The sequence below is a fragment of the Propithecus coquereli genome, unplaced genomic scaffold (assembly GCF_000956105.1).
Source record: "Propithecus coquereli isolate 6110/MARCELLA unplaced genomic scaffold, Pcoq_1.0 Scaffold137, whole genome shotgun sequence".
NCBI classification, from domain to species: domain Eukaryota; kingdom Metazoa; phylum Chordata; class Mammalia; order Primates; family Indriidae; genus Propithecus; species Propithecus coquereli.
In genome coordinates, this window is record NW_012137969.1 from 7,361,788 (window position 1) to 7,386,450 (window position 24,663).

The 24,663-nt window shown below is 54.6% G+C and overlaps 2 protein-coding genes across 4 annotated transcripts in view; one reads left to right on the forward strand and one right to left on the reverse strand.

Moving 5' to 3' along the window:
* LOC105805943 (chromosome unknown open reading frame, human C7orf50) overlaps positions 1–24,663 on the forward strand; it is a 115,435-nt gene that overhangs the window by 67,723 nt on the left and 23,049 nt on the right. The window lies entirely within an intron of this gene.
* On the reverse strand, positions 1,789–17,108 carry GPR146 (G protein-coupled receptor 146). Of its 3 annotated transcripts, XM_012639103.1 has the most exons (3): positions 17,038–17,108; positions 7,906–8,172; positions 1,789–4,381 (listed from the first exon to the last, which is right to left on the reverse strand). In XM_012639103.1, the coding sequence occupies exons 2-3, from the start codon at positions 8,011–8,013 to the stop codon at positions 3,356–3,358; spliced, it is 1,134 nt and encodes a 377-aa protein (XP_012494557.1). In that variant the 5' UTR covers positions 8,014–8,172; positions 17,038–17,108; the 3' UTR covers positions 1,789–3,355. The 3 variants fall into 3 exon arrangements, with proteins under 3 accessions (XP_012494557.1, XP_012494558.1, XP_012494559.1); XM_012639104.1 differs by lacking the exon at positions 7,906–8,172; XM_012639105.1 differs by lacking the exons at positions 7,906–8,172; positions 17,038–17,108 and adding an exon at positions 10,510–11,879.

The following is a 24,663-nucleotide window of genomic DNA, read 5'->3' on the forward strand; positions in this document are numbered from 1 at the left end:
GCAGAGGCTTTCATCCAAGGCTGCGTGTTCTTTGTTCATACGGAGTGGGTATGTTCAAATCATGTTTCGTTCCTGGATGATCAGTTATTCCTTCTCAAATTGATGGAGCGCTTGCTGCGTGCAGTATGTCAACCATTGCCACGCAGGCCCCTGTTCAGTGGGGTGGGGGACAGACAAGAACTCCCACCCCTGCTGGAAGCCTCGGGTGCAGGCAGTGATTATTTTGTTCTTATTTCTGGGGAAGTAACGTCTGTGTGCTGTGAGACCGGATGTTTGCCAGCCTTCATGGCTGACTTCCCCAGCAGGGTTTGAGATGTTCTTGTCGCCGTTGAAGATGTTGGCTCTGAGCAGTGCAGGGCTTGTGTGGGGTGGACCAACTGTGGCTCACTGGATTGATGCAGTTGCTATGAAGGGGAGTTACACAGAAGTAACTGAAGTGTTGAGGCTTACATAATAATTTGAGGGGAAATGACCAATTTTATGATACTTTGTGTTGGTTTTCTGATATACATTACATACCCCTAGAAATACACATTTAAAAAAATTCAGAAATTGGGTAATAAGTGTCAAATAACTTAATAGTTTCAAATGTGTGGGACTTTTTCAGCAGTTTCTGTTTTCCATATTCATAGAACTTTAGGCAAACAGGTATAGCCATTGGGGAGGAGTCAACAGATTAGAAATTAGAAGGCCCCCAAATTTTTCAGCTGGTTTTACTTGTTTTAAATTTAATAACTTGACATGTAATTTGACTCTTAATTTATTCCTGGTTTATCCTTTGTCAGGTGCTTTTTATAAAAGAATGAATGTTTGATTTCTTAATATAATTGCCATAATTAGCAATAGATCCAGTCTCCTGCAATAAATTTTATAACCTTTAATGAAGTAAATCCAAGATTAAACTTACTTTTTGGGATCTTAAATAATGAAGCATGGCAAGGTTTTGGTGGATAAACAAAAATGAGATCATCAGCTTTTAAATTATAATAGTCAAGAGGTGTTGATAGCAAAATTGACAACCCTTGAACATAAAACCTTGAAAAACTTGCTTCTGGTGTCTTCAAACTCTTGAAGATACAGAAGATTGAGCTCACGGTCTACCTTGGCTTTTTCTCAATATCTCCTTATTCTTCTCTGAGGAGTGCAAATTTTCATTTTTTCAGAGACAGGGCAGAAGTATTAGGGATGGAACATATAGGGAGGTAGGTGGCCCCAGAGGTGCATGGGCCCCTCTGAGATGGATCTAGCACAGGACCCTGTGAGCAGGCGTCCTAGGAAAAGCTGCCTTCCGCTGGTGGGAGCTGGAGGCCTGTAGGCAGCAGTGGGGGCGAGGCTGGGAGGGCAGGCATCCCGGGTAGAGGGGAGGGTCTATACGGGGGGCCATGCCTGTGTCTGCCTGCCTGGGGCTCCACCCGGAAGAGCTGACCTGGCTGTGGTGTGTCCACTCGGCCCCTCCGTCCATCCCCAATGGGGCAGGGTGGGGCTGGTTAAGTGCATGCCAGAGATGAGACCCCGAGGACCCTCCTACTTCCCCAGCAGACCCCCAGAAATTAGCCAGTTTGCACCCAAAGCCACTGAGAAATTTAAAGGAAAAAGGTGATTTTGGGGCCCCTCCCTCCTCTGTTTGGGGAAGACCAGTTGGATGGAGGAACTGGGCACAGGCCCCAGCGCCTCTCCTGAGCCCTGAACGGGGTCTGCCCTGTTCCTGGGAACTCTACCAGGAGCAAGAGGTGCTCGAAGGCCTAAGCCAGGAAGAGGGTCTCTTGTTCCAAACGAGGATGCTACCACCACAGACCAGTCCTCCCCAAAGAGCTGGGCTGCCCTTGGCCCTGGGCCTGCTCACCTGCAAGAGGAGAATTACAAATGGTTCAGCATCCGCCAGCCAGCCAGTGCCAGCTGCAATCTGCAGGGCCAGTTTGTCATTTCTCCACCAAGGGTTCCAGGCAGAGCTGTGGGGGCAGGAAGGCTTCCCTGGTCTCAAGATAGACAAACCTCCCGCCCAGCTCTGTGCTTGGGAAGGAGTGGCGGGAGGGAAAGTCAAACTTGCAGCTTAAAGGTTGGAATGGGACACTGGCACACCTTAAAACAAAAATTTGACAGTCAGAAGTAACTCTGAAAACTTCTCTAATAATCGGATCAGGAAATAGGGCAAGTTTTGTATCCCAGCCACTAGACCAAGGACACCTCTATGCCCGGGGAGGGGGAGCCTCACCTGTGTCGCCTCTAGACCAGGGACTCCTCTGTGCCCGGGGAAAGGGGGAGCCTCACATGTGTCATCTCTAGACCAGGGACACCTCTGTGTCTGGGGGAGGGGTGCCTCACCTGTGTCACCTTTATACCAGGGACACCTCTGTGTCTGGGAGAAGGGAGTGCTTCACCTGGGCCCACCTCACAGCTAACATCTGTGTAGCTCCTAATGGAATAGGCTAGCCTGGGCTACCTCCCACGTGAGGCTACGGGGTCTCCCACAGGTGCGATGCTGGTCCCTGGCCATCCCGGGTAGCCCAGCTGCAGGCTTGTCCTGTCACTCCCCAGCAGACCTCATGGGGCACTTCATCCGGCCGTCCAGACCTCTCTTCCCTGGGGATGCCCTTTCAGCCTTAGCATTAAGTTAGAAATCCTAACAGCATTTTTCTTTCCTCAGTTTATTATACTCTTCAGTTTTGTGCACACTTTGAAGTGATGTTTCTGTGGGGGCCGTGGGCATATCGAGTACATTTGGTGGGTAAGGAGAGAGTGTTGTGCTACTTAATTATTCCCAGTTTAAAACCAGCTGCATCTCAGGCACATTTTTCAGGGACTACGTTAAGAACACGTGTGCCCACAGCACATCCTGGAGGCCAGCCCACCCGCCAGCCCCAGCCAGATACCAACATGCCTTTGTAGCATTTCCTTCATTTTAATACTTGTCATTTTTCTATGACACCAAAGAAATGAGGAGGAATCAAGTATTTTAACAATTCAAACACAGTATAAATAGTGGCTTTAGATTCTTATCACTTCATGAACGCCTGGTGTTGAGGCTGCGGGCCTGGACCTTAGGGTGTGTGTTTAGGGGAAACGCACACATCTCCAAGAGAAAGCAGGCATGTTAATAAGAATGCAGCGGATTCTTCACACCAGGAACCTGTTGCTTTGAACAACACAGCCTTGGCCTGAGAGTGGCCTTTTAGGAAAAACATAGAAAACTTCACGAAAAACACCCTGTGCTGTTCTGGCCTTGGTGCATCTCTTTCTGGAGAGGACAGGCGAGAGTGCCAGGGTAGCAAAGTGCCATGCGTCCATCGGAACTTTAGTTTGTGTCCCAGGAGGGAGTCAGCGAGGGCCTTGGGCTTGGCTACCTGACCCAGGCCACCTACGTCAACACTTGCTGCAGCCCTGCGGGGTCTGGGGCGCAGTGCTGGCGCCCACAGCGCATCTTCTTCATCAGCCGCCCAAGCTTGCTGGGGAAGCTTTTGTTCATGTGGCGGTAAAGAAGGGGCATCACAAAGCTGCTCGAGAAGGCCAAGACTTTCGATAAATCCTTCGCGAGGTGCACTATCCCTGCGTAGTTAGCGTCCACTGGCTTCCCACGAGAGACCAGGACTGTGTGTCCCAGGAGGGTCAGGTAGTGAGGCGTCCAGAGCCCAAACTGTGTGCACACTGTGGCCACCAGGAGCCTGTGTGCTGAGGGGTCCAGCCTCCCCGTGTCCTGGTCAAGTGGCGTGTCTGCCTTCTGGATGCGCGAGATGAGCACCAGCCCATAGATGGCGGCCGGTGCTGGCACCACATAGCCAATGAGCACCAGGATGGCGTCAGCAGCCTCTGTGCTCTGCATCTTGGCGCACTCCAGGACCCGGGAGGACACACGGCTGCAGATGTAGAAAAGCAGTGAGGAGAAGCTAGTTAGCAGGGCCCCGCCCCAGATGAAGCCACACACGTGCCGGGTGTTGTGCACGCTGGCCATGTGGGTCCGTGGCAGCGCGCGCTCGATGTAGTGGTCGAGGCTGAGCAGGGTGGTGGAGTATGTGGCCACCAGGGAGGACACGTTGAATGGGATCAGCAGAGCAATGTGTGCCTCGCTGCTGACACTCCATGGGGCCCATGCTGAGCCAGGGGTGCCGAGGAGGCACACGGGGGCCAGAGCGTTGAGGACTAGGCCCGCCACGGCCATGTTGACGAAGTACACATCTGGCATGGTCATGCTGCTCTTGCTGTGCAGGTTGGCCAGCACCAGCAGGCCATTGTAGCAGAAGCCGACGGGGACGCCTGCGGCCAGGCAGAGCAGTGACAGCACGGACAGCCCAAGCTGCAGGTCCTGGCAGGCGGGTGGCTCCTCACTCCTGCCTGTCCCGTTGAGCCAGCCGCAGTCCCACATGGCGGCCGGTGAGGCTCTGTGACTCTGCGGGAGGAAGGAACAAGAAGTCAGCTCATGTCCCCTTCCCAGGGCAGGGCCAGGAGTGGTTCAGAAATACAGAGGGGGCCTCTTACCAGCCCGGGTGGGGGCCTCCTACCAGCCCGGGGGGCTCCAGAGACCAGAGTCTGCCCTAAGAGAACACAGTCAATGAACGACTATGTGAAGTCCTGGCCTGGGCTGCTGTGGCCAAAGCTTATGATGCTGCAGTAACGTCAGTGGCCACGGTGAGTCTCCCTGAGCTGCTTCTTGAGAAATGTGACTGTGGTAAGCTGTCGATAGGTTCTTGGAAACTGTGACTTTAAGCAAAAGGACATATATTGAAAGCGTAATTGACAGAAATGAGCCAAGTTTCTACAGCTGATTTCTGGTCACAAAAACATCACCAGACTTCTAAGTAAAGACCCCAAACACTTCTAATATTCAACATTGAAATAAATGTGAGCTACATGTACATTTAAGAAAGGTTAATAAAAACAAGTGAGATAATATTTACCCAACTTTTGGTGAGGCGTTTGGTGGTGGTGGTGGGTGAAATCAGGATAAATGCTTGTGAAGCGAGCTGTATAGAGCACCTCCTGCCACCACGCAGCCCGCAAACAGTCACAAATACAGAAACTCACTGAGTGCGTCCATACCACGTCATTTATTGCTGTGCATGTGTATGATTATCGTAGACTTTGCAAATTTTTATTTTACAGTAATTGTATTCATTCATTCATTTTCCAACCCACTTATTCCAGTTCAGGGTCGAGGGTGGTCAGCGCCTATCCCGGCAGCTCGGGGCACAGGCAGGTACCAGCTTGGCCAGGACGCTGTCCAGTGCAGGGCTTGTACATCCACAGGCAGACGGGTGCTATGTGGACACCGCGTTAGCACCATGCGCAGCTGTGGGATGTGGGAGGAAGTGCAGACCCCACATAGACAGTGGCCCCAGCCGGGAACTGATTTTTTTTCTCATCAGTGTCAGAAGGAAGTATTGTTGGAGATCCTGGGTGATGGGTAGTTTATTCTGGACGCCCCTAACAGAAGCTGGTCAGCGAGTGCTCCATGCCCTCCTCTTTGTCCTACTCGGCCCGACCCGCCACAGTCCTCAGCACCAGCTGGTAGTGTGGGGGGTTTTTCTCCACCAGGAGGAGGCTCCTCAGGGCCAGAAAACCCACCCTGTTCCCCAGGCCACCGGACAGCACCTGGTGCTGCAGCCCCCAGCCCTGGGATGAGCTGTCCCCACCTGGCTCCCTCCAGCTCCTCACACTGACGTGCTGAGTTCCTGCCCTGCGCTGGGCGCCGCCTCACGCAGCCGTCGTCCGGTGGGATGTGGAGACATGCCTGCTCATGTGCCACTTGCTGAGCAGAGCAAGAAGGCTCGCGGGAGCCCCACAGGAGCACGCGTGGACTGTGTGTGAGCAGCTGTGCCAGCTCTGGTGGACGAGAGCTGAGCCTGGAGGGGCCGTGGCCCCAGAGAGCCCACGGCATGTGGAGCTGGGACTGGAGCGTGAGCTCAGCGCGTCCCATGTGCTCAGAGCTGCTCTGCAGGTGCCATGAGGCCTAAGGGAACATCTTGATGAGGTTGGATGGGCCCAACGCTGTGACTTAGCGGTTTGTCGGGTGCCTGTGGGTGCTCAGGTCCTGCCAGTGCTGCGAGAGATGGGCGGCGTGGGTGGTTGGCCCTGGGGCTTCCCTCCCCATGCCAGGGTGGTCCTGGCCCAGGACCTGGCGCCTCAGAGGCAGCACAGCGCCTGGGTTCAGGGCAGAGCGGTCTGTCAGTCGTAGCCTGTGGGAGACTCTGGGCACACACCCAGTCTTGTCATAACTGAACAAGAAATTGGCAGGTGGAAGCACAATATAAAGTGTTCCCTTCTCTCCCAGAGAACAGATATTCTTCAGGAACATCCAGTTCTTTGGGGGAAACCTCACATTCAGAAGGTAGTTGGTTCAGCCAGATCTCTTGCTCTCGCAATGAACGAGCGTCCCAGCAGACACAGCAACCATTCCTGTCCCCCGAGGCAGGAACACAGTGAGGAAGTCGGGCTGCCAAGGGAGCAAGAGCCTCAGACCCTGCTCTGGGGCATCCTGTGCACGTCCCACAGCACAGCGGCACTGCCCTGCGGGTCTGCCCCACGCCTCTGCACTTCATGTCCCCAGAGCCGGCGCATGGCAGCGGGCAGATGGGCACATGGGGAAATTCCTTTGGGACTCACAGCCTCGATCCTCAGATGTGCGCGGGAAGGACACTGAGTGGGCATGTGGTTCTGCAACCCTAATGAATGCCACCTGGCAACCTGAGATGAGTGTCAGGTGATGATGAAGATGCTAAGACTTAGGCCACACTGGGTGCCCGCCCACACGTGCAGGTCACATCACTCCAGGGAGGAATGTTCACTCTTGTCCACGACATGGACACGGGTCCTGAAATCCAGACAACTGCTCCTTACCCGCTGGCCGTCCGTCCCTTCACTAGCCACATCCTGACCGGACCTCCTGGGCTGGGCTGGCGGCACCCACAGGGTCTGTCAGGGCCAGACCCCTCTTGGGCAGATGGCACAAGCACCAGGCAGGCAGTAAGAAGTGGCTGCCCTCCTGGAGCTGGAGAGGGCGTCCCTGCCTCCATCTGTGTGCTGACCTGGCACCTGGTGCTGGTCTTGCATTCTCTTCTTCCTGTTCCACTGTTTTCCCACCCCCAATCTCGGCCACCCAACTGCCTCTGTGGCCAGGGGCTGGAGGACTGAATGATGTCTTCCACGTATGTTTGCCCCCCAGCACCCACGTGCCTTGCTGCTTGGCTTTGGCTGTGACTGGGGGCTGAGTAGGAGTCCCCAGTTTGGGGATGTCGTCCATCAGACCCCACTGGCCATGAGTCCTAGGAAGCACTGTGCTCTCCTCTTGAGTTCCCTCCAGCTCCCATCCCTGCAAGTGGATGTCAGCAAGCAGAGTGTCTCCACCCCAAGAGCAGCCTGGCCTGGCCTGGCCTCACGTGGCGTCCAAGGCCCCAGGGTTTGTCTGAGCTGTTCCCAGGTGTTCCCACACTAGGGACAAAGCATGTGAGGTTGACAGGGTCCTCTGAGGAGGAAGGGCCCTCATGCACGTGACCCATGTTGTCCCCCGGCTTTATTTACAAGAGGGCCACAGTCTGGCTGGGGCCACCTTCACCTGCCAGATCTGGCAGAGGCCCGGCCCCTCCTGGGTCCTGCTCTGGCCCAGCCCCTGGCATTTAAAGATGTCCCCATGGTGGCAGGCTGCACGGAGCCCTTCCTGCCTCCCCTGGTCAGCTCTCAGCCTCCACCGCCTTGCTGGCTGCTGGGTTCCTACCTTTATTTGGGGTCCCACGTTTCTTTGTGCTGTGGACAACCGATACCATCAGAGAGCAGCATGAGAGCCAGAGGGGCCTGCACTGTGACTGCACCGAGACCCGCAGCCTCCGCATCTGCAGCACCGTGCACGGTGCCAGAGCAAGAGCACACGGCCCCAGGATGCAGGCACACCACTTGTTTTTCCTCCAGTAAATTACTCACAAAGTTCCTGCCTCCCTTGGCAGGCGCAGCGGCCCCTCCCTCTCTCTGTTTACAGCCAGTTTCAAGAAGCCGAGGTTCTGCAGGGACGGGCGGCTGTGGGATCAGCATGTGGCTCCTTGGGGGCTGGCTGGGTGCAGGCAGACGCTGTGGCGTCCGGTGGCACTTCTGCCCAGGGTCCGTGTGGGCACTCCTGATGCACGTCGTGCCTAAGAAGTTCAGTCATGCATCCCCTTTTTCCTTGAGGAAATAAACTGAATAGATGCTTGTCTGTAGAAAACAGAACAAAGTAGTTGGACCTCACTGTGCGTCTGCTGCGGAAAGAAGCCCTGGCTGCTTGCGCTTCGGCCCGAGGGAAACAGCTCTGGGAGGCACAGCACAGGCAAGGGCAGGCTCAGAGCCGAGAGTGAAGACGGAGGTGTGCTCTGCAGCCTCCTGACACATGTGTCCCCCGCCGTGAACGCGTGTAACAGTGCGGTTGGAGAAGAGCTAAGCTGGCCACGCAAACTGAGCGTTCCAGTGAGGGCTGGACCCAGCCCCAGGTTCCTCCTGCAGACGGAGCCGCGCTGGGCTGGTTTGTCCGATTTGCGCCGTCTGTGCAGGGAGCTGAGGCAGGAGCTGCCTGGACTGCCAATGCCTGCCCCAAGCACTGCGAGCAGGAGGGCAGCCAGCACAGGGCTAAGAATGGCCCGATTCTTGGGAGAGCGTCACATGGGGTAAAATCTGCTTAGCATTTCCTCCATGCGTCCCGTGCTGGTACAGCCCCGTCTTGCCTAGTGTCACCTAGCCCAGGCATGCGGGAGGGCAGGTGGTGACCCTCAGTGCTGGGCTTCAGACTGAAAACATACCTGAGTAAACTTGTATGTACTGACAGCTTGTAAATACTGAAGAATTTATAAACTTTTAAAGCTAGAAGTAGCTTCTATGTGCAGTTTATTACATATCAATTACAAAGATTTTTATTTCAAATCAAGATTAGGAGCTAAAAGCTGCCTGTTTTCATTCACTTTCAGCCTAAAAATGACACACTGTGCTTTTTTGTTCTGACATTCTTTCTTGGGAAACACCTCCTCTTACCAGGTGTTACTTAGAGATCTCGGGAGCAAAATGACTTGTGGATGGGTGGATTCGTGGGCTAGTTTTGTAGGGGATGTTCATAAAGTTAAAAAATGAGTCTCGTCTGTGTTAGGAGCTGAGGTGAGAGGGGCGAGGGGCAGCTGGGAAGGGCAGGTGTGCAGCTGACGGCAGCCGTCCACGCCAGTGGTGCCGCTCCGGCAGGGCCCCCTAGGCGCACTCACACTAAGCACTGCCTCCACCTGCAGGGTGTTGGCCATGGCTTGCAGGCCAGACAGCTGCAAGTTGCAACCCACAGGGGCTGCCAATGCTCTTGGTGGGAGCTGTTCAGTTGGGGCACAGAGGGTCATGTCACTTCTGTGTCCCCACCTCTCCTGCTCAGGGGGTAGTTAGTGACATACACGTGGTCACGATAGCTGAGGTGTTCCCAAGAACGCTGTGGAGGTGGGGGGTCCTGTCCTGTCCAACTTGCTGTTGGCGTTGCCCGGTATCCCCTGCCCCAGGGTAGCATGGGCGGAGCTGCCCCCTCCTGCTTCTCCGGGTCTCCTGTGGCCTCCACTTCCTCTGTGCTGAGACTTCCCGCCCTGCGGCATGTGGGGAAGAGGAACACCCTGGAACTCACAACCTGGACTGGGCCGTCTTTCCAGTTAGCCAGGCTCGCCGCGAACTTCCTTCATGAGAAAGAGGAACTTGGTACTGGATGGGGTGGGAGGTTTGGGTTTGAGGGAGAAAACCCCCAAATTAGTGTCATAGAAGTGGGCTTTTTGTCTGACATTTGGAAGTCTGAGTTTGTCAAGATTCTAGGAAGGGTCCCTCACTGTGTTTCTGTCTCTCTCCGCAAGAGACAACAGAGAAGGGCCATCCCTGACCCTGGAGCTGGGGCCATCTCTCTTGGCTGCCCAGCCCCAGGTGTGGAGCACTCCTGACCCACACCCAGGTCCACCCACATCCACTTGGGGAGCTGCCTGCCAAGGGCAGGACTAACCATCCACCTTCCTGTGGCCCCGCCACCTGCTGCAGTGCCCTTGGCAGCAGGGACTCCAGCAGGCCCCTTGTCAGGAGGCCCTATCACCACACCAGGCTCGTGGCCAGCGCCCTCCAGCTGCCCCCACCCTCCCAGGCCAGGCCCTCCTGGAAGCTACTCCTCCAGCAGGCTGGCTGGTCCAGCCACCTTCCATTCTTCCCACTGGCCTCTCCCACCTCCGAAACCCTCCCCCAGGATTCCTGTGGGACCTGCCACCCACCAGCAGGTCCCGCCCCAGGTCCACATCAGCACCCACAGTGATGGCGGGAGCAGCATTCCACAGCCCGTCCTCAGGGAGCACCAAGGACCGGCCCTTCTCTGCCCTGCCCTCCCGTCCTCTCTGCAGGGTCCCTGTGTACTATGAGAAGCAGGCCCTGGGCATCTTGCGGGGATGGGCTGCCTGGGCCCTGTAAAAGAAGTCATTAATGATAGGAACGTGACTTGTTGCCCTCACAAAGAACAAAGTGGACATACAAAAGGCCAGGGCTGGCCTTGCACCTGCCACTTACTTCCCAGTCCAGAGGAGGCTGGTGTGGAAGAAGTGTCTGGCCTCTTCTTCAGGTGGATGCAGAGGGCTTTAGCTTCCGGGCCCATGGGCCAGCGGTAGTCAGGAGCGGGACAGGCCATCCCGGCTACGGCACAGAGGGTGTCCCTAGTGCATACAGTGGCCTGAGCATGGGAGCAGGTCTGCTTTCATCTGGGGCAGTGAGTAAGCAGCTGAGGCCCCTCAGCCACCACAGAACCTCAGCCCGCCCAGCTCAGGGTCTCCAGGCAGATGTGAGCAGCAGGAGGGACAGGGCTGGATGCCGCACACACCAGAAAGTGGCGTCAGAAGTGACGCTTCCATGTAGAAAACCTTGAGAGGGCCAGTGATCAGGACCACGTGTACCTCGAGGTCTGGGATGGGGAGGGCTCAGAACTCTCTGCCCACACGCTCCTGTGGAGCTTGGGGGGCTGTGCGAAGCCATAAGGACGTCACGGTGTGCTCACTTCCTCTGCAGCACAGAGGGTCTGCCTCTTGGACCCTAGCAGCTGTCCCTGTCAGAGGAAGGCTAAGCCAGGGTAAGCACAGCCAGGGCCAGGGGTCAGGAAGCTCCCGGGGGCAGCGTGCCCATCCAGGCTCTGCTGGCTTGTGGGGCCCCTCTGAACCCATCAGGAGGCGTGGTAATAAGGCAGCCGCCCCAGGAGGGTGGGGTGAGACCTCGCTGACACTGCTGGGGCGTCAGCGAGAGGCCAGTGGGCAGGCAGGTGGCAGGTGTGTTCCTCTGAGGCCCACTGGTCAGGCCCTAGGGAATGGAGCCCTTTGGGTTCCTTGTCCCTTCCCAGTTTCTGTGGACTTAGCAGTTTCCAGAGCACCCCCTTCCTGGGCGTGTGATGTGCTGGGTGACAGTCATTCACTACAAATAAGGTGGGGGTGTTTTCTGCCAAGACCCCTACACTGGGCTCCGATTACTATTTTTCAAGAAGATGGCTCTTCTTGAGGAGCTGTCCAGCCTCGAGAGGGCTCTCGGGCCAGACTTGCTCATGGAGCTGGCCTTTGTCCCCCTCTCCTTGTGCCAGTGTGTGAAGAGGCCCCTCGCAGGACATCAGCTCAAGCCGTGCGCCCCAGGCTCAGGGGAAAAATAAAACCCGGGAGGATCTGACTCCCAGCCTGGCCTGAGACCTCTGATGGGGGCAGAGAGTGGGCCCACACTGGCCTGAGCAGCCCGTCTGGGCAGCTCCCCTTGTTGGACAGGAAATCCATGGATGTGCCCACCCCAGGTTAGATGGTTCCCTGCTGTGCTCTGAGCCCCCAGCAAATGGCTTTGGGATCTGTTTTTCTAATTGATAACCGCAAGCCCCTCAAGCACGCTGACCTCCCTTGGAGATCACCGCCAGATGGCCTGAGGCACTTGGCTAGTGTGCTCCGTGGCCCCAGGTTTGCCAGCCAAGGAGCCCCTGGTCAGCCCTTGTGCTGATGGTGAGCCATGTGGGTTCAGAGTGCAGCCTGCAGGGAGGGGAACCCTGCCCAAGCCTGGCTAGCCAGAGGGGCTGGGAGGGGGTGGCATGTCCTGAGCCACAGCCACCAGCAGTGCAGTGCTGTCCTGCTGGGGGGTGGAATAGAGACCGCTGCACAGCTGCACAGCCCCAGCCAGGGCTCCGTCAGGGGCTTCAGGGGCTTCTGAGTCTGTGTCATGCAGCTGGGTGCAGCAGGTGCTTAACACGAGGTAACTCCAGTCCTCAAATAGTTTTCTCTCTTTGAGAAAGCAGCTCTGATTTAGACACCAAGCTGACCCCTAGTCTAACTCATACCATGTATGAGGGAACTTTAAACAGGCCATAAACTGCACTGCTGCTAGGGCGGCTCGTGCCCTGCAGTCTACAGGGAGAAAGAACTGAGTTAGTGGTGGATAATATCAACAGGTATAAAGTGCTTTAACAAACCCACATCTCCCCAGCCTTCCTGTGCGGGAAGTGGTTAGGAATTCGGGCTCTGGAGCCAGGCAGCCAGGACACGCGTCCCAGGCTTACTGCTCACAGGCTGTGCACCTTTGGCTGGACAGGTAACTTCCTGTACCTGTGCCTCAGTTGTTCCAAGTGTAAGGAACACCTCATGAGATTGTTAGGAGAATTAAATCAATCAGTTCCATAGGGCACACAGGGTGCTGTCGCTTGCTAGGCCTTGGTTGGTCCTGGCGTCAGGAGAACCAGATGTAGCCCTGTAGCCTCCTCCCGGCGTCATTAAGGCAGAGGAAGCTGCTCTGTGACCTTTCGCTCAGAGTCCTGAACTGACGCATGTGAGGAGGGAGCCAAGGGGTGGTGGGAATGACAGCAATGTGAGCCGTCACAGCCAGGCGAGTGCGAGAGGAGATAACCCCAGAACCCACACCCTGTGGGCAGCTCACCGCCCAGGCTGCAGAGGCTTTGCAAAGCATTAAAGTCTTTGTGTTCTGGGTTTGGGCTTTGGTGACAACACAAACAATGAATTTCCTGATGTTTCACTAGTGTTAAACCAGACTATAAATATTCGCTGCCCTGGCCTGTGCTCACTGCCTTCAAAGAAACGTGCAATTGGGAATGAGAACCTGCTCCAAGCGTCTTAGCTCTCTTCGGTTTGTAATTTGTGGAAACATCTCGAGGCCCTGTGCCACTGCGTAAGCTGTGCAGGCCTCTGTGCAGGGCTCCTCTCCACTGTGAGCGCCCTGCAGTGACATGCAGTGTCGACAGGGGGGTGGGCCACAGCCTGGCAGTTGGAAGCATTTTATGGCGAGACGACAACATCTTTCTTCCTATGCCTTATTTAAAAAGAGCCCCCAGTGGTGGCCTGTTAACAGTGAATCTCTGTAATCAATGGAGTGAACTTTGCCAAAATCCAGGGCTAAATTCATTAATGATCCCAGTGGAGATGGGCTGCCTGGAGTGGACAAAGGGGGAGTGTGGTGATGGTGACTCAGGTGATGGCAGGAGCCCGCCACCTGGGAAGCCGCAAGGCAACTGGGTCTGTGTGAGTGTGAGAGAGAGAGGCACAGAGCTGACAGAAACAAAAAGCCAGCAAAGAGGAACCGTCCCATTCCAAGGTGGCCGAGCTAGTTTCACTAAGACCATAACACTTTATTTCCTTGCCTCTGTTAATCAGGAAATTCTATCCTCTGTTGTTCAGGGGTCCTCAGAGCTGGGGCTTGCCAGGCCCACAGAGTGGAGCCCACTGGAATTAGGGTTAGGGTCGAAGGTATTCTTTTCCACTGCTGTCTTTGCATGTGCTGAGCCCGTCCTTGCTGCCCCATGTCCACTTGCCAAACACTAACTCATCCTTGATGTCTTATTGTGGACATCAGCACTCCTGGGAACCCCCCTGCTCCCCGACTACTGTGTCCACACCCCAGCCAGTCATGCTGGTGCAGACTCTGCTTCCACCCTCCTTCCTGCCTACTAGGGGCTCTTTCAAGGTAGGGAAGCTTCTCTTTACTTGTGCTCAAGCAGCCTGGCTGACCATTGAGTGAAAACTGTGAAAGAGGATGTATCAGATGACGTAAAAGGCTTTCCCCAGGGTGACTGACAGAATTCCTTGCTGTGCTGAGCAGAAAGGATGGCAGACAGGGTGGGCAGGAAGTGCCTCTTATTCCAGGACAGTGGTCTTACCTCTGGAGAGATTTAGATTTGAGTGGATATACCATCGCAGGGCCTGGGGTGCCCCAAGAAGGACAGTGGGGAAAGGATAGGGAAGGTGCTCAGCCTCCTGCCTGAGGGGCTGGTAGCTTGTTTCTGTGTGAAGTAGACCTCCTGTGTACCAGGAGACTCTTGACTCCGGGTGAATGTTCCGGAACAATCACAATGCTTTGAAAATGACTCCTGAATGTTTGTTTCCTTTTGCAGTAATGGGCAGAGGCTTTGGCGACAATTAACATCCAGCTCTTAGGAGCCTGACGCTCCGGAAAGGCTGATGTTTTCATAGGTTTTTCAATGTGGAGAGCTTACGCACACTGATTCCTATCACAATCACCCTGCCTTCCTGGGATGATAAGAAATGGTTCATTATATAGACAGGTTGTTTTGATTTTTGTAGCTTTTGCTTTTTACAGTTCTACACTGCAGAGTAGTGAGAGTGAATCAGGCAGCCTGGCTTAGATGCACAGAGAATGCCTCCTTCTCCATGGAAAAGAGTGAGCATGTTGCTGGCTCAAGGAAGGACTCTGGGGGGGACTAAGACCAAGCAACCAGTTCCCCGGCCGGTGAGAAGGCTGGGCACCAGTGCCAGGGGCTGTGGCTCTGTTTCCCTGGAAGAAGATGGGATACGCATCCTTTGTTTATGGAGCACTAGTTACTTGGGCTTTTTTGTTCCCTGACTAACTGTAGGACGCTAATGCCCTTTCTAGATACACCAGACCAGGAAAAACCAGAAACAAACAAGAAAGACTTCCTCAGAAATTCAAGGACCAGACTGGGAACAGTCTCCATTTCAGACCCTGGGCAGGCTTGGCACCTCACCTGGGCCCCGGGTCTAGCCCAGCGTTTAGCTAGGTGTGGTCTTACCCGCAGGGAAGTGTGCTGAGCCACAGATCTTATCACGGTGGTGGTTCTTTCCAAAGGAGGAAGCAGCCAGGTTATTTTTACTTGTCAAATTTGGCTTGCATAGTTCACTCTGGTTCTAATTAAAATGGGAGACTCCTGGCAGAGCTCCCCTGGGTGTGTGGGAAGGGAAGGGACCCCAGGGTGGACCTGCAGGGATGCCCAGGACACCTGCCCCATCTGGTCCTGTCTGTCTGCTATTCAAGGGTGTTTTGTTTACACGTGGAGGCTCTTGAGCAGACCACTTGCTCTTGTGGGTTCTGCACCTCAGCACCATCTCAGATTAGAGAGAAAATCTACCATTTTACTCTTCAGACTCGTTTCCTCTGCTCTGTGATACCTGGGTGGGGTTTTGGGGTCGTGGGCCTCTGAGACCCTGTGGACAGATGTAGCAGCCCTCAGCTGCCCCATCAGGCAAGTGGGTGGCAAGAGCTCTGGAGGGTTGAGGAGCTTCCCTGCCTGGGAAGCGCTATTTAAAGAGAACTAGACCGCCAGGGTGTCCTGTGTACTTGCACATGGCCTGGCTTTCGGGCTGTAAGGCCCCTCCCCAAGGCAAGGCCCTGGTGTGTCTCTTTCAACAGTGTGTTTGGGTCATTAAAGGCCAGGTGGTAGTTATTTTTTTAGGAGTCCAAATGACATCGTAGGGGCTGTGAGATGGATGCAGCTTCCTCACGGAGAAGCACGTCCCTCTTCCTGCAAAGGATCTTTGCAAGTATGCCATTTAGTGTTTGTTAAGTACATATAATCTGTTTTTACATCCTAATCTGAGACCCCACATGGCCCACATTAGGTGGATGTACTTAACCTTTCTCTCTCATCAACTTACTAGGGTGTGAGTTACAAGGACCCCAAGCCAACTTTCACATTTACGTTCTGCCCCAAGTCTGTGTTCCTCTATCCTCAGGATATCCATCCCCTAGTCTCCAGAGAGGCAGAACAACGCAGGGATGTGAGCACCTGTGTGGCTCAGCATGGGCTCCACTGCTCTGAGTCCTGCGTCCCATCAGTGAAAAGGCACAGTAAGCACTCAAAAAATATCAACTATTTTTTAATGCCATTTATCTTTAGAGATCTTCTTCAGTTGGTTGGGAGGGCTGGACATTGCAGCAGCTCTTTAAGGAGCTGCACAGCAGGTCGTGGGTAGTGTGGCTACACAGGAGGTCTGATTACGAACAGGGCCTCTTTTCACTCTCACGGTGCCCCAGTTAGGGCGGTAGAGTATCTTGTCACCATTATGCACCAGCAGCTTGGGGACGTGGTCAGACCATTTTATTTAAAGTTCCAGAGGCCTTTAAAGCTAGCTTCATGCTGCTTAGTTAGGATAGGAGTTGGTTATTTAAAGTGGAATGGAGATCTCAAATAAGTACATCTTCGTGGATAAGGAGGAGATCAAAGATGACAAATGCTGCTCCGGACAGCAAATATAAAATTATCCTCAAGTTTGCCACATAGCATGCATGGCAAAGGTGAACCATCACGACTAGTTACAGCAGGACACTCAGACCAATGCTTAGTTTACTGACTTATCGCCTTTAGAGTATTAATTCTTGTTGCTGGTATGTGGCATTTTGGAGGCCGGAGGACATTGCCTTCCATCGAAGCTTTGAAGGAGCCTTCCCATGCCCTACCAGCTGTCATCTGAACAGACATGACACAGTAGACATGTAGACACAGTCCCCAAACTTCGAAAAAAATGTTAATCATAAAAAAGGACAGAAAGCTACAACCACAGCGACCCGAAAGCACACGATCGGCGCAGTGCCCTGCCAGGCACAGGAGGGAGCGGTGGCCGCTGGGCCACCAGCAGCAGAGCGCTGCCCTCCTGTGTTCATGACCTGGCGCCCGCCCCTGCCGGTTCGCGGAGGGCGCCCTGCACGGACAGGGACCTCTCGCAACGGCACAGAGCCCCGCGGGGCAACGGCCAAGCACCCGCGAGCGAGACCCCAGGGTTCACCCGACCAAACCGACCCAGGCTCCGGGGCCCCACTCACCGCTCGCTGGGCGGCGGCCCACGCACTCGCAGGCGGGCGGCAACTCGGGGCTGCAAGAGCGGTGGGGCACGGCGCGCACGCCGCCCGGACCCTGTGTACACACGTGACCTCCGCCCCGCCCCGCTCCGCCGCCGAGCGCAGCGATAGCGGCCTGGCCCCGCCCCAGCTCCGCCCCACCCGGCCCCCGAGTGCTGCGGTAGCCGGCCTGGTCCCGCCCCAGCTCCGCCCCGCGCCACTTAGGGGCGAGAATATCCCGGCCTGGCTCGGTTCCCCGCTTCGGGCTAGGCCGCGGGGGCGCTGGCCGGTGTGGTAGGGGTGTGAGGAGGCTCTTTCGTAACTGAGACTGGCCATGCAAAGCGCTCGTGCACCCAACTCCCCACGGAGGGGACACGGAGGCGCTCCTGGACGTTCTTGCGCACTCCGGTTCCCTAAGCAAGGCCCTGCCTGTTCGCTGAGTCAGAGTAGACAGTGTCCCCCATCTGCGTGGTGCAGGCCCCACCGCCTGTGAGGGAAGTGAGTGCTTGCAATCTAGTCGTTCCCTGCGCTTGCTCCTCTTCCCCAGGCTGCTCGGTGTTTCCAAATCACCCATTACGTCCTGGCCTCAGGAACTTCTCCTGTAAACTGAACTGGTTGCAAGAAAACCACTTTTAAAGAAACAATGCATTGCTTGCAGACCAGTTAATTTTGTACCTGTTGTTATAATTAAATATTGGAAAAGCTGTTCGGTCAGTTTCTCTGCTGTAACTCTCGTGGTGAAATGGTACCCCCAGCAGCACGCTCTGGTTCAGGATCTGAGGACGTGAGTTGCAAGTTTTCACATAGATGTGCTGTGTCACTAGGGCTGAATGGAAGGCAGTTGTAGGCATAGTAACCACCTGGGCGCTCAGCCGAGGGTGCTGCCCACCTGCTGTGGTCAGGGCTGCACCTTTCCCACCCTACCTGACAGGACCAAAGAGGGAAGTCGGGGTCAACTCCCTACTCTGGTTGGAAGACAGGGAGAGCCAGCTCTGTGCCCAGGTCCCTGCAGACCCGTGGCCCCACTGCCTCTGCTCTGCTGTCAGCAACTGGCTGCCCAGCCCAGGACAGGGCCTTTGGAGACATGGGGGATTCAGCCATGGCCACATGTGCCAGAGGTGCTGGGTACTGATCTCACTTGCCCAAACCAGTCACAGCCAACCAGCACCCACACCCAGGGCTTATTCTGTGACAGGTTCTGTTCAGGGTCCTCAAGGAACATTTTGAGGTAAATACTTCCATTTTTCGTCAAACCTAAAACTCCATTAGTGCTAGATATGCCATTGTTTTGTGGATTACTAAAAACAATCTGCCAGTTTCTGACCTACTATCTATTATAAGAAGCATCCTGAATTTAGAGATATTAAAGTGGGAAAGAAAATGTGCCTTAGCATCACTAAAATGCAGTATTATCTTCATTTAAAATTTTTTTCTTTTTTTCTTTTTTGTTTACTGGCAAGTATATAGAGCAGAACTTTTTTTTTTTTTTAATAGAGATAGGATCTCACTTTGTGGCCCAGGCTGAAGTGCAGTGGTATGATCACAGCTCACTGCAGCCTCAAACTCCTGGGCTTAAGCAATTCTCCTGCCTCAGCCTCCCGAGTAGCTGAACCACAGCCGTGCACCACCATGCCCGGTTACTTTTTGTATTTTTTGTAGAGATGGGGTCTCACTATGTTGCTCAGGCTGATCTCAAACACCTGACCTCAAATGATCCTCCGCCTTGGCCTCCCAAAGTGCTGGGATTACAGGTGTGAGCCACCATGCCTGGCCTTCATTTTAAATTTTATTGAGAAAATGTAAGCAGCTTGCCCAAGGTCACACAGCGAAGAGTGCAGCCAGGATTTTAACCCAGGTGTTCTCTGGCTTTCTCAGTAAGGGTTTGGGACTCTGGGTCCTCTTAGCAATCTTCCTGAGAGTAAGTTGGATTATCTCCATCGTGTAAATGGCCTAAAACCTCAGAATTCCTGGCCAGAGTCCAGCCGTGCTGCCTGGTCCCTGGAATGGCCAGCTCAATGAGGCTCGCCCACGAGGTGCTCCGTGGCTGGGAGGACTGCTGCTTGCAGCTGAGAAGCACTGGAAGTTAGCTTCATCTAAGCCACTTAGGTCTCAGTCACCACAGTCTGCCTTATCTGCAGAGAAGGACTTCCTCCGTCAGGCAAGCACATGGTCAGGGATGATGGCAGAAAGTCTGTGTGTGTCAGAGGGAGATACTCAGAGTGAGCTCAGCCGGGCCACGATAAGCCTATTATGCTAGGATGTAACACACTCCTGCTGTTTGCTGCTGGCTCCTCCCAACTGTCCAGCAACTCCGGTGCCAGGCTCAGCCGACTGGATACATGCAAGGGGTGCAGGAGGTGTGTGAATCTGACTCCTGAGTTTCCAGGCCTCCTAGTCTAACACAGGTGTCCAAAAATCACGTGGAGTTGGCTTACCCTGCCTTGCTGATGAGGGTGCCTGGTGGGCAGTCATGTGCTGGCCCTGGGCTGTGCCTTTGTAGCTGTGACACTGCTCACACTCTGGTCCCCTAATCACACACTGCTCTCTGCACCCCCCACCAAGGGCATCCAGACTGCTGGTTGGGACTGGAGAGTGGCCCAGCCGTGGTCCTTCCCTGGGGAATGGGGGTGATGTGAAAGGCTGGCTGACTTTCCCCTTGAAGATGTGCCTTCTCTTAGTGATCGTGCATTTACAGGGTGAGTTTGATCTCATGACATGTAAATCAAGGACAGGGAATGTTTTAAAATTAACTTACTAGTTCTTGCGAATGTGGTTAATGGTGTCTTCTCCGGCCTGTGTGGATGTGCTGCTGTAAATTAGTGTCATTCAGGGACCCAGTAAGTTACAGTAGATGTTAATAAAGAAATGTGGAGATCTTGGTAAAAGACCAAGTCCTCTGCCCTCTGCCCTGAGAAACCAGCAGGGACCAACTGGGGAGCTTGTGGCCTCTGTCCTCCCTGCGCACTGTCTATTCCTTCTGTGCAGATTCCATCTAACATGGCTTCGTACCAGGACCTTTTGTGTTTTCTGCAGAAGTAGATGTTCCCATTGGTGACATGAGAAGTATCCAGGACAGGTTTCTAACCTTGTAGCCAAGCTTTCTGGCCTAATGATGACGCTGAGTGGCACTGGTAGCTGGAAGCCAAGAGTGCTGCCCTTGCTGTGCAGGGCTTGGCATACAGTGGCCACCGGGACTCGCGGAGTGTGGCCACTGCAGCAGTCGGGATGTCTGCTGTGCGCATCTTCTCAGCCCTGCTCTGAGCTGCGCCCTGCATTTTTGTGGTTGAGCTGAAGTGTACAGAGGCTGTCTGGGGCATCTGCTCGGGCCCATGGGAGACACCGGCATGGAAGGAGTCAGCATGGGGTGGGCGGTAGGAGCATGCTGGGCTCTAGGGGCCCTGGAGAGGGGCCACTGACACCCGCAAGGAAAGTGCCTGACTCTGAGCCGTGGCCCCAGTGGCCCTCAGAGCCCTGTCCCCCAACCACCCCTCCAGCCTGAGGGGGTAGGTGCTCCACACTCCAGCACCTGGCATGGCCTGCGCTGGTGCTCCTTCAGCCGGGAAAATCCGGCCCCACCCAGAGAGCCGCTGGAACCACCTAGTGCAGCTGGGCTATGGGGCACAGGAGCAGTGGCTATTGGATGGCAAGTGCCAAAAGGAGAGAGCCCTGGTGGGTCTTCACACTCGCCTGTCAGCAGCTGCCTGCTCCAGCACCTCCTGATGCATGCATGCCGGGGAGGATGCTGTTCCAGCAGGCCAGGACCCCAACAACCCCTGCGGGTGGTAGGGGGCGAGGCAGCAGGGGCAGGGAAGGCACTGGCTGAAGGGAGGCTGGCCATCTTTGCTGGGCAACTGGGCTGGGGGTGCCCAGCAAGGATGCTGCCTGTGGTCAGTGTGCTCTGTGGGGAGGACCAGCTCTGCCCTCGGGGACACGGCCTCCGTGTCCCCCTCTGGCTGTCCCGGTGCAGTATTCCCAGCTCTGCCCTTGGGGACGCAACTTCCAGGTCCCCCTCCGGCTGTCCCTATGCTGCACTCCCAGCTCTGCCCTCAGGGACATGGCCTCCAGATCCCTCCTGTCCCTGCACTTTCAGCTCTGACACACAGGCCTGGGCCCCACTGTCCCCACAGCCACTCTACCTGCACCACATGATGGGAGCACAACAGCGAGAGGCACGAGGAGAAGGACGGGCACGGCATTTATGGGACACCCCAGGGCCTCACAGGCCAGTTGCTGTGTGAGATAGCTGCTTGGAAAGCCCCTCTCTTGTTGGCAGTGTCTGCAGTAATGGGAAGGATGTGGGCACCACAGGGGCTTTGTGTGCGTTTGTATCTGTCTTTTCCTTCTTAAAGGCGGTAGGCGTGGTCTCAGTGAGTTGTGGGAGTCCCTGAGGATCTTTTAACTGAGCTTCGTTGCCACCCAAGCTCGTAAGCCATGTTGACGGTCATTACCCTGTGGCATCACATCGGTGAGAGTTGGTGAGAGTTGCTGCCGTTCCCAGGCCCCCTTGCTCTCTGGTGTGATCCAAGGGTGCCTAACTCCCAAGATGACATGATCGCAGTTGCAGGGACAGACAGGGGACCTTAGGACAGAACTCCCAGCAGCTGGCTTTGTGCCGCCCTCCCTGGGCAGTCTTCATCATGCTTCCTCTCACGTGCACAGGCTCTGTGCAATTCCTTGCCCCAAAGTAGAATTCCCAGTGGCCACAGGTATCGTTTAGAGAGGTCGGGCTCGCTGGAGGTGACAGACTCCCTTACCACAGCAGAGGAGGAGGGCTGCGTGTCATCAGGACATCCTACAGCTCTCCATGGCGCAGATGGGGAACCTGAGATCAAGGGATGAGCTGGCCCACCAAGGCCACACAGCAAGCGAGTGGGAGGGCCTGGACCGCGAGAGGGCAGAGGGCTCTGGCGGGTTTCTGCCCCTGAAATGAAGGTGAAGGTACCAGTCGGTGCTTCTGTAGTGGGCGCTGTGTGGGGCCACAGTGGGCCTCCCCGGCCCTTCTCCCCGTGCAGAAGTTGCAGCTACCCTGGCGTCCCTCGGGATGGCAGGGGGCATTGGGGGCAGGGGATGGCATTGGGGGCAATACGGAAGCTTTTCAACAGGTGTGTTTTTTGGGCGCTGGTCTGTGAGTCCTCAGCTGAAAATGGGACAGAAAATTTGATCCTAGGAGTCCCATGAAACAGCAAGTTGTTCTTTGACTTTCGGATTATGGCTTAGCAGTACAGCCTCAAAAGGCTCCTTCCCAAGTAATCTTTCAAGTCAGAATGTCTCCAGAGTTCAAAGAACAACTTGGCATTTCACTGGACACATTTGAGCAAGCTTTTCTGCCACATTTTCAGCCAAGGACGCACGATCCAGCTTCCAGATAATACAACTAACAAAAAATATGCAGTTCCTTAGAAAATGTCATTCTGTGTGGTTATGTATAAATTTATTAACATACATTGTACGTTAGAGCTACATGTGGAAGTATTTATGGAGGAGATGATATGACATCTGGGGTGAGGTGAGGGAGGTGGAGAAAGATGTTGATCATGAGGATTCATTACACTCTTCAACTTGCATGTACGTTTGAAATTTTCCACAGTAACAAAAGTAGAAGAATAGGGAGGGAGCGAAAGAAAAAGTGTGGTTCCTTGTGGTGCAGTGAAGGCAGGCAGGCCTGGGTCTGGTCTGGTGCTGCCTCCTCCTCAGTGGAGGCCCTGGGGGACCCTCACTGCTCAGCCATTCCTCTCTGTGACGATACTAGAAAGGCTCGCGAGGCTCGAGAAGAGGGACTGCAGGCCCAGTCCTGGTAGAAACCGCATGTGGAGCCCGTACCTTCTCCTGACACCAGGACAGACCTTTCCAATTTCTGAACCACTCTTGAACTCCGTGCCTAGCCACCTAATTGATAGATCGTCAGTAGCCTTTTTGTTGGCTGTCCTGCACTTGGCATCCTTGTCTGGTGTTGAAGCCTGTTAGCTTCCAAAGTTAGAGCCTCTGTCGCTGATTGCGACCTCAACGGTATGATTTAATGCAGAGGCACCAAAGCTGCAGTTAGGAGGTGAGGTGGCAAATACCTGAAGGACTAGAAGCTTTACTCTGGGATCTTTCTCTTTCCAGATCTTTAATCAGGATTACAAATAGTACACAGGAAAGTGCTTTGTTCATCCAGTGGGACTGGGGAGCCCACAAGGGGAGCCGTGTGTGCCCTGGCGTTTGTCTCAGACAGCGGCAACGGGTACCTAGAAACACAACTGCACTCCTGCAAGCTTGCCGGCGCCCTGTCCATTGAGACATGGACTGCGCCTCCTACCCAAGAAGCTAGGAGCTCTGAAGCTAGAAGGGCAGCCATTTCCACAGCAAGGAAGCACCCAAGTCCCCGGACCTGGCTGCCAGTGGGAGGACAGTGTGCAGCATGCTTTGTCCAGACAGGGCCTCAGACAGTGTCCTGAAGGAGCCTGCAGAGGAGATTGCTTGGGGGTTTTATTTTTTTAACCCAATGCAGCCTGTCAAAATGAAGGCAGGAGGGTCCCGGGCTCACCTGCACAGAAAAATGTGGGCTCAGATCTGGAAACTGCATGCTGGGCATTTATACAGGCCTGGAGCCAGGTGAGGATTCCAGCCAGGCAAGTTCCCACCAGGGGATTTATTCCTTGTGCCTCGAGGGTGGGGCTGTCCCCATGGATCTGCAGCCAGTGTGGGCACCACGTCCTCTGGGCCTCTGAGAGCCAACCAGACTCAAGGAATAAAAGTTGCTTCTTAGGTTAGGTTCCTGTTCTCTTTTTCTTTCTTTTTTTTAATTTTGTATTTTGAAATAGTTACAGATTCCCAGGAAGTTGCATAGCGAGCACAGAAAGGTCCCTGTGCCCTTCCCTCCGCCCCTTCTTCAAGGTCTCAGTCTGCATGACTGTCATACTCTGTCAAAGCCAGGAGCCCACTGGTGCATGCTGCTGACCCATGCACATGCCTGGCCCCACTGCAGAGCTCCTCCACAGCCCTTTCTACTCACCCCTTTCTGGCAGCCACTGGTCTGTTCTCACCTCTGTGTAGTGTGTGGCCTTGGGGACTGGCTTTTGTCGCTAATCATAATGCCCTGAGACCAGCCTGTGTTTTCACATGGATCAATAGTTGTTCCTTTTCATTGCCGAGCAGGTTTCCAGGGTGCAGAGGTGCTGGTGTATGTTTAACCATTCTCCAGTCTTACGTCATTTTTGTTGTGTTCAGTTTTGGGCTATTACAGATTTAAAAAGTTGTTATGAACAATTGTGTACTGGTTTTTGTGTGGACATTGGGTTTTTATTTCTTGATTGCTGGATCATGTGGTATGTGCGTGCTTAGCTGTTTAAGAAATGGCCAGACTGTTTTCCACTTCACGTTCCCGTCAGCAGCATGTGAGAGATAAGGTTCCTCCGCATCCTCACTGCGTGTGCATGTCGTGTTTATTTAGCTGTCCTGGTAGGTGTATAGCGGTACCTCTTCATGGTCTGTCTTTGTGCTTTGACCGTCATCTTTGTGCTTATTTGCCATTTGCATGTCTTCAGTGAAATGTTTCTTTCTGTCTCCTCATTTTCAGGCTCCTTGTTATGTGGCTTTTGCTATGTGTGTGGTTTGTGACTGTTCTGTCCC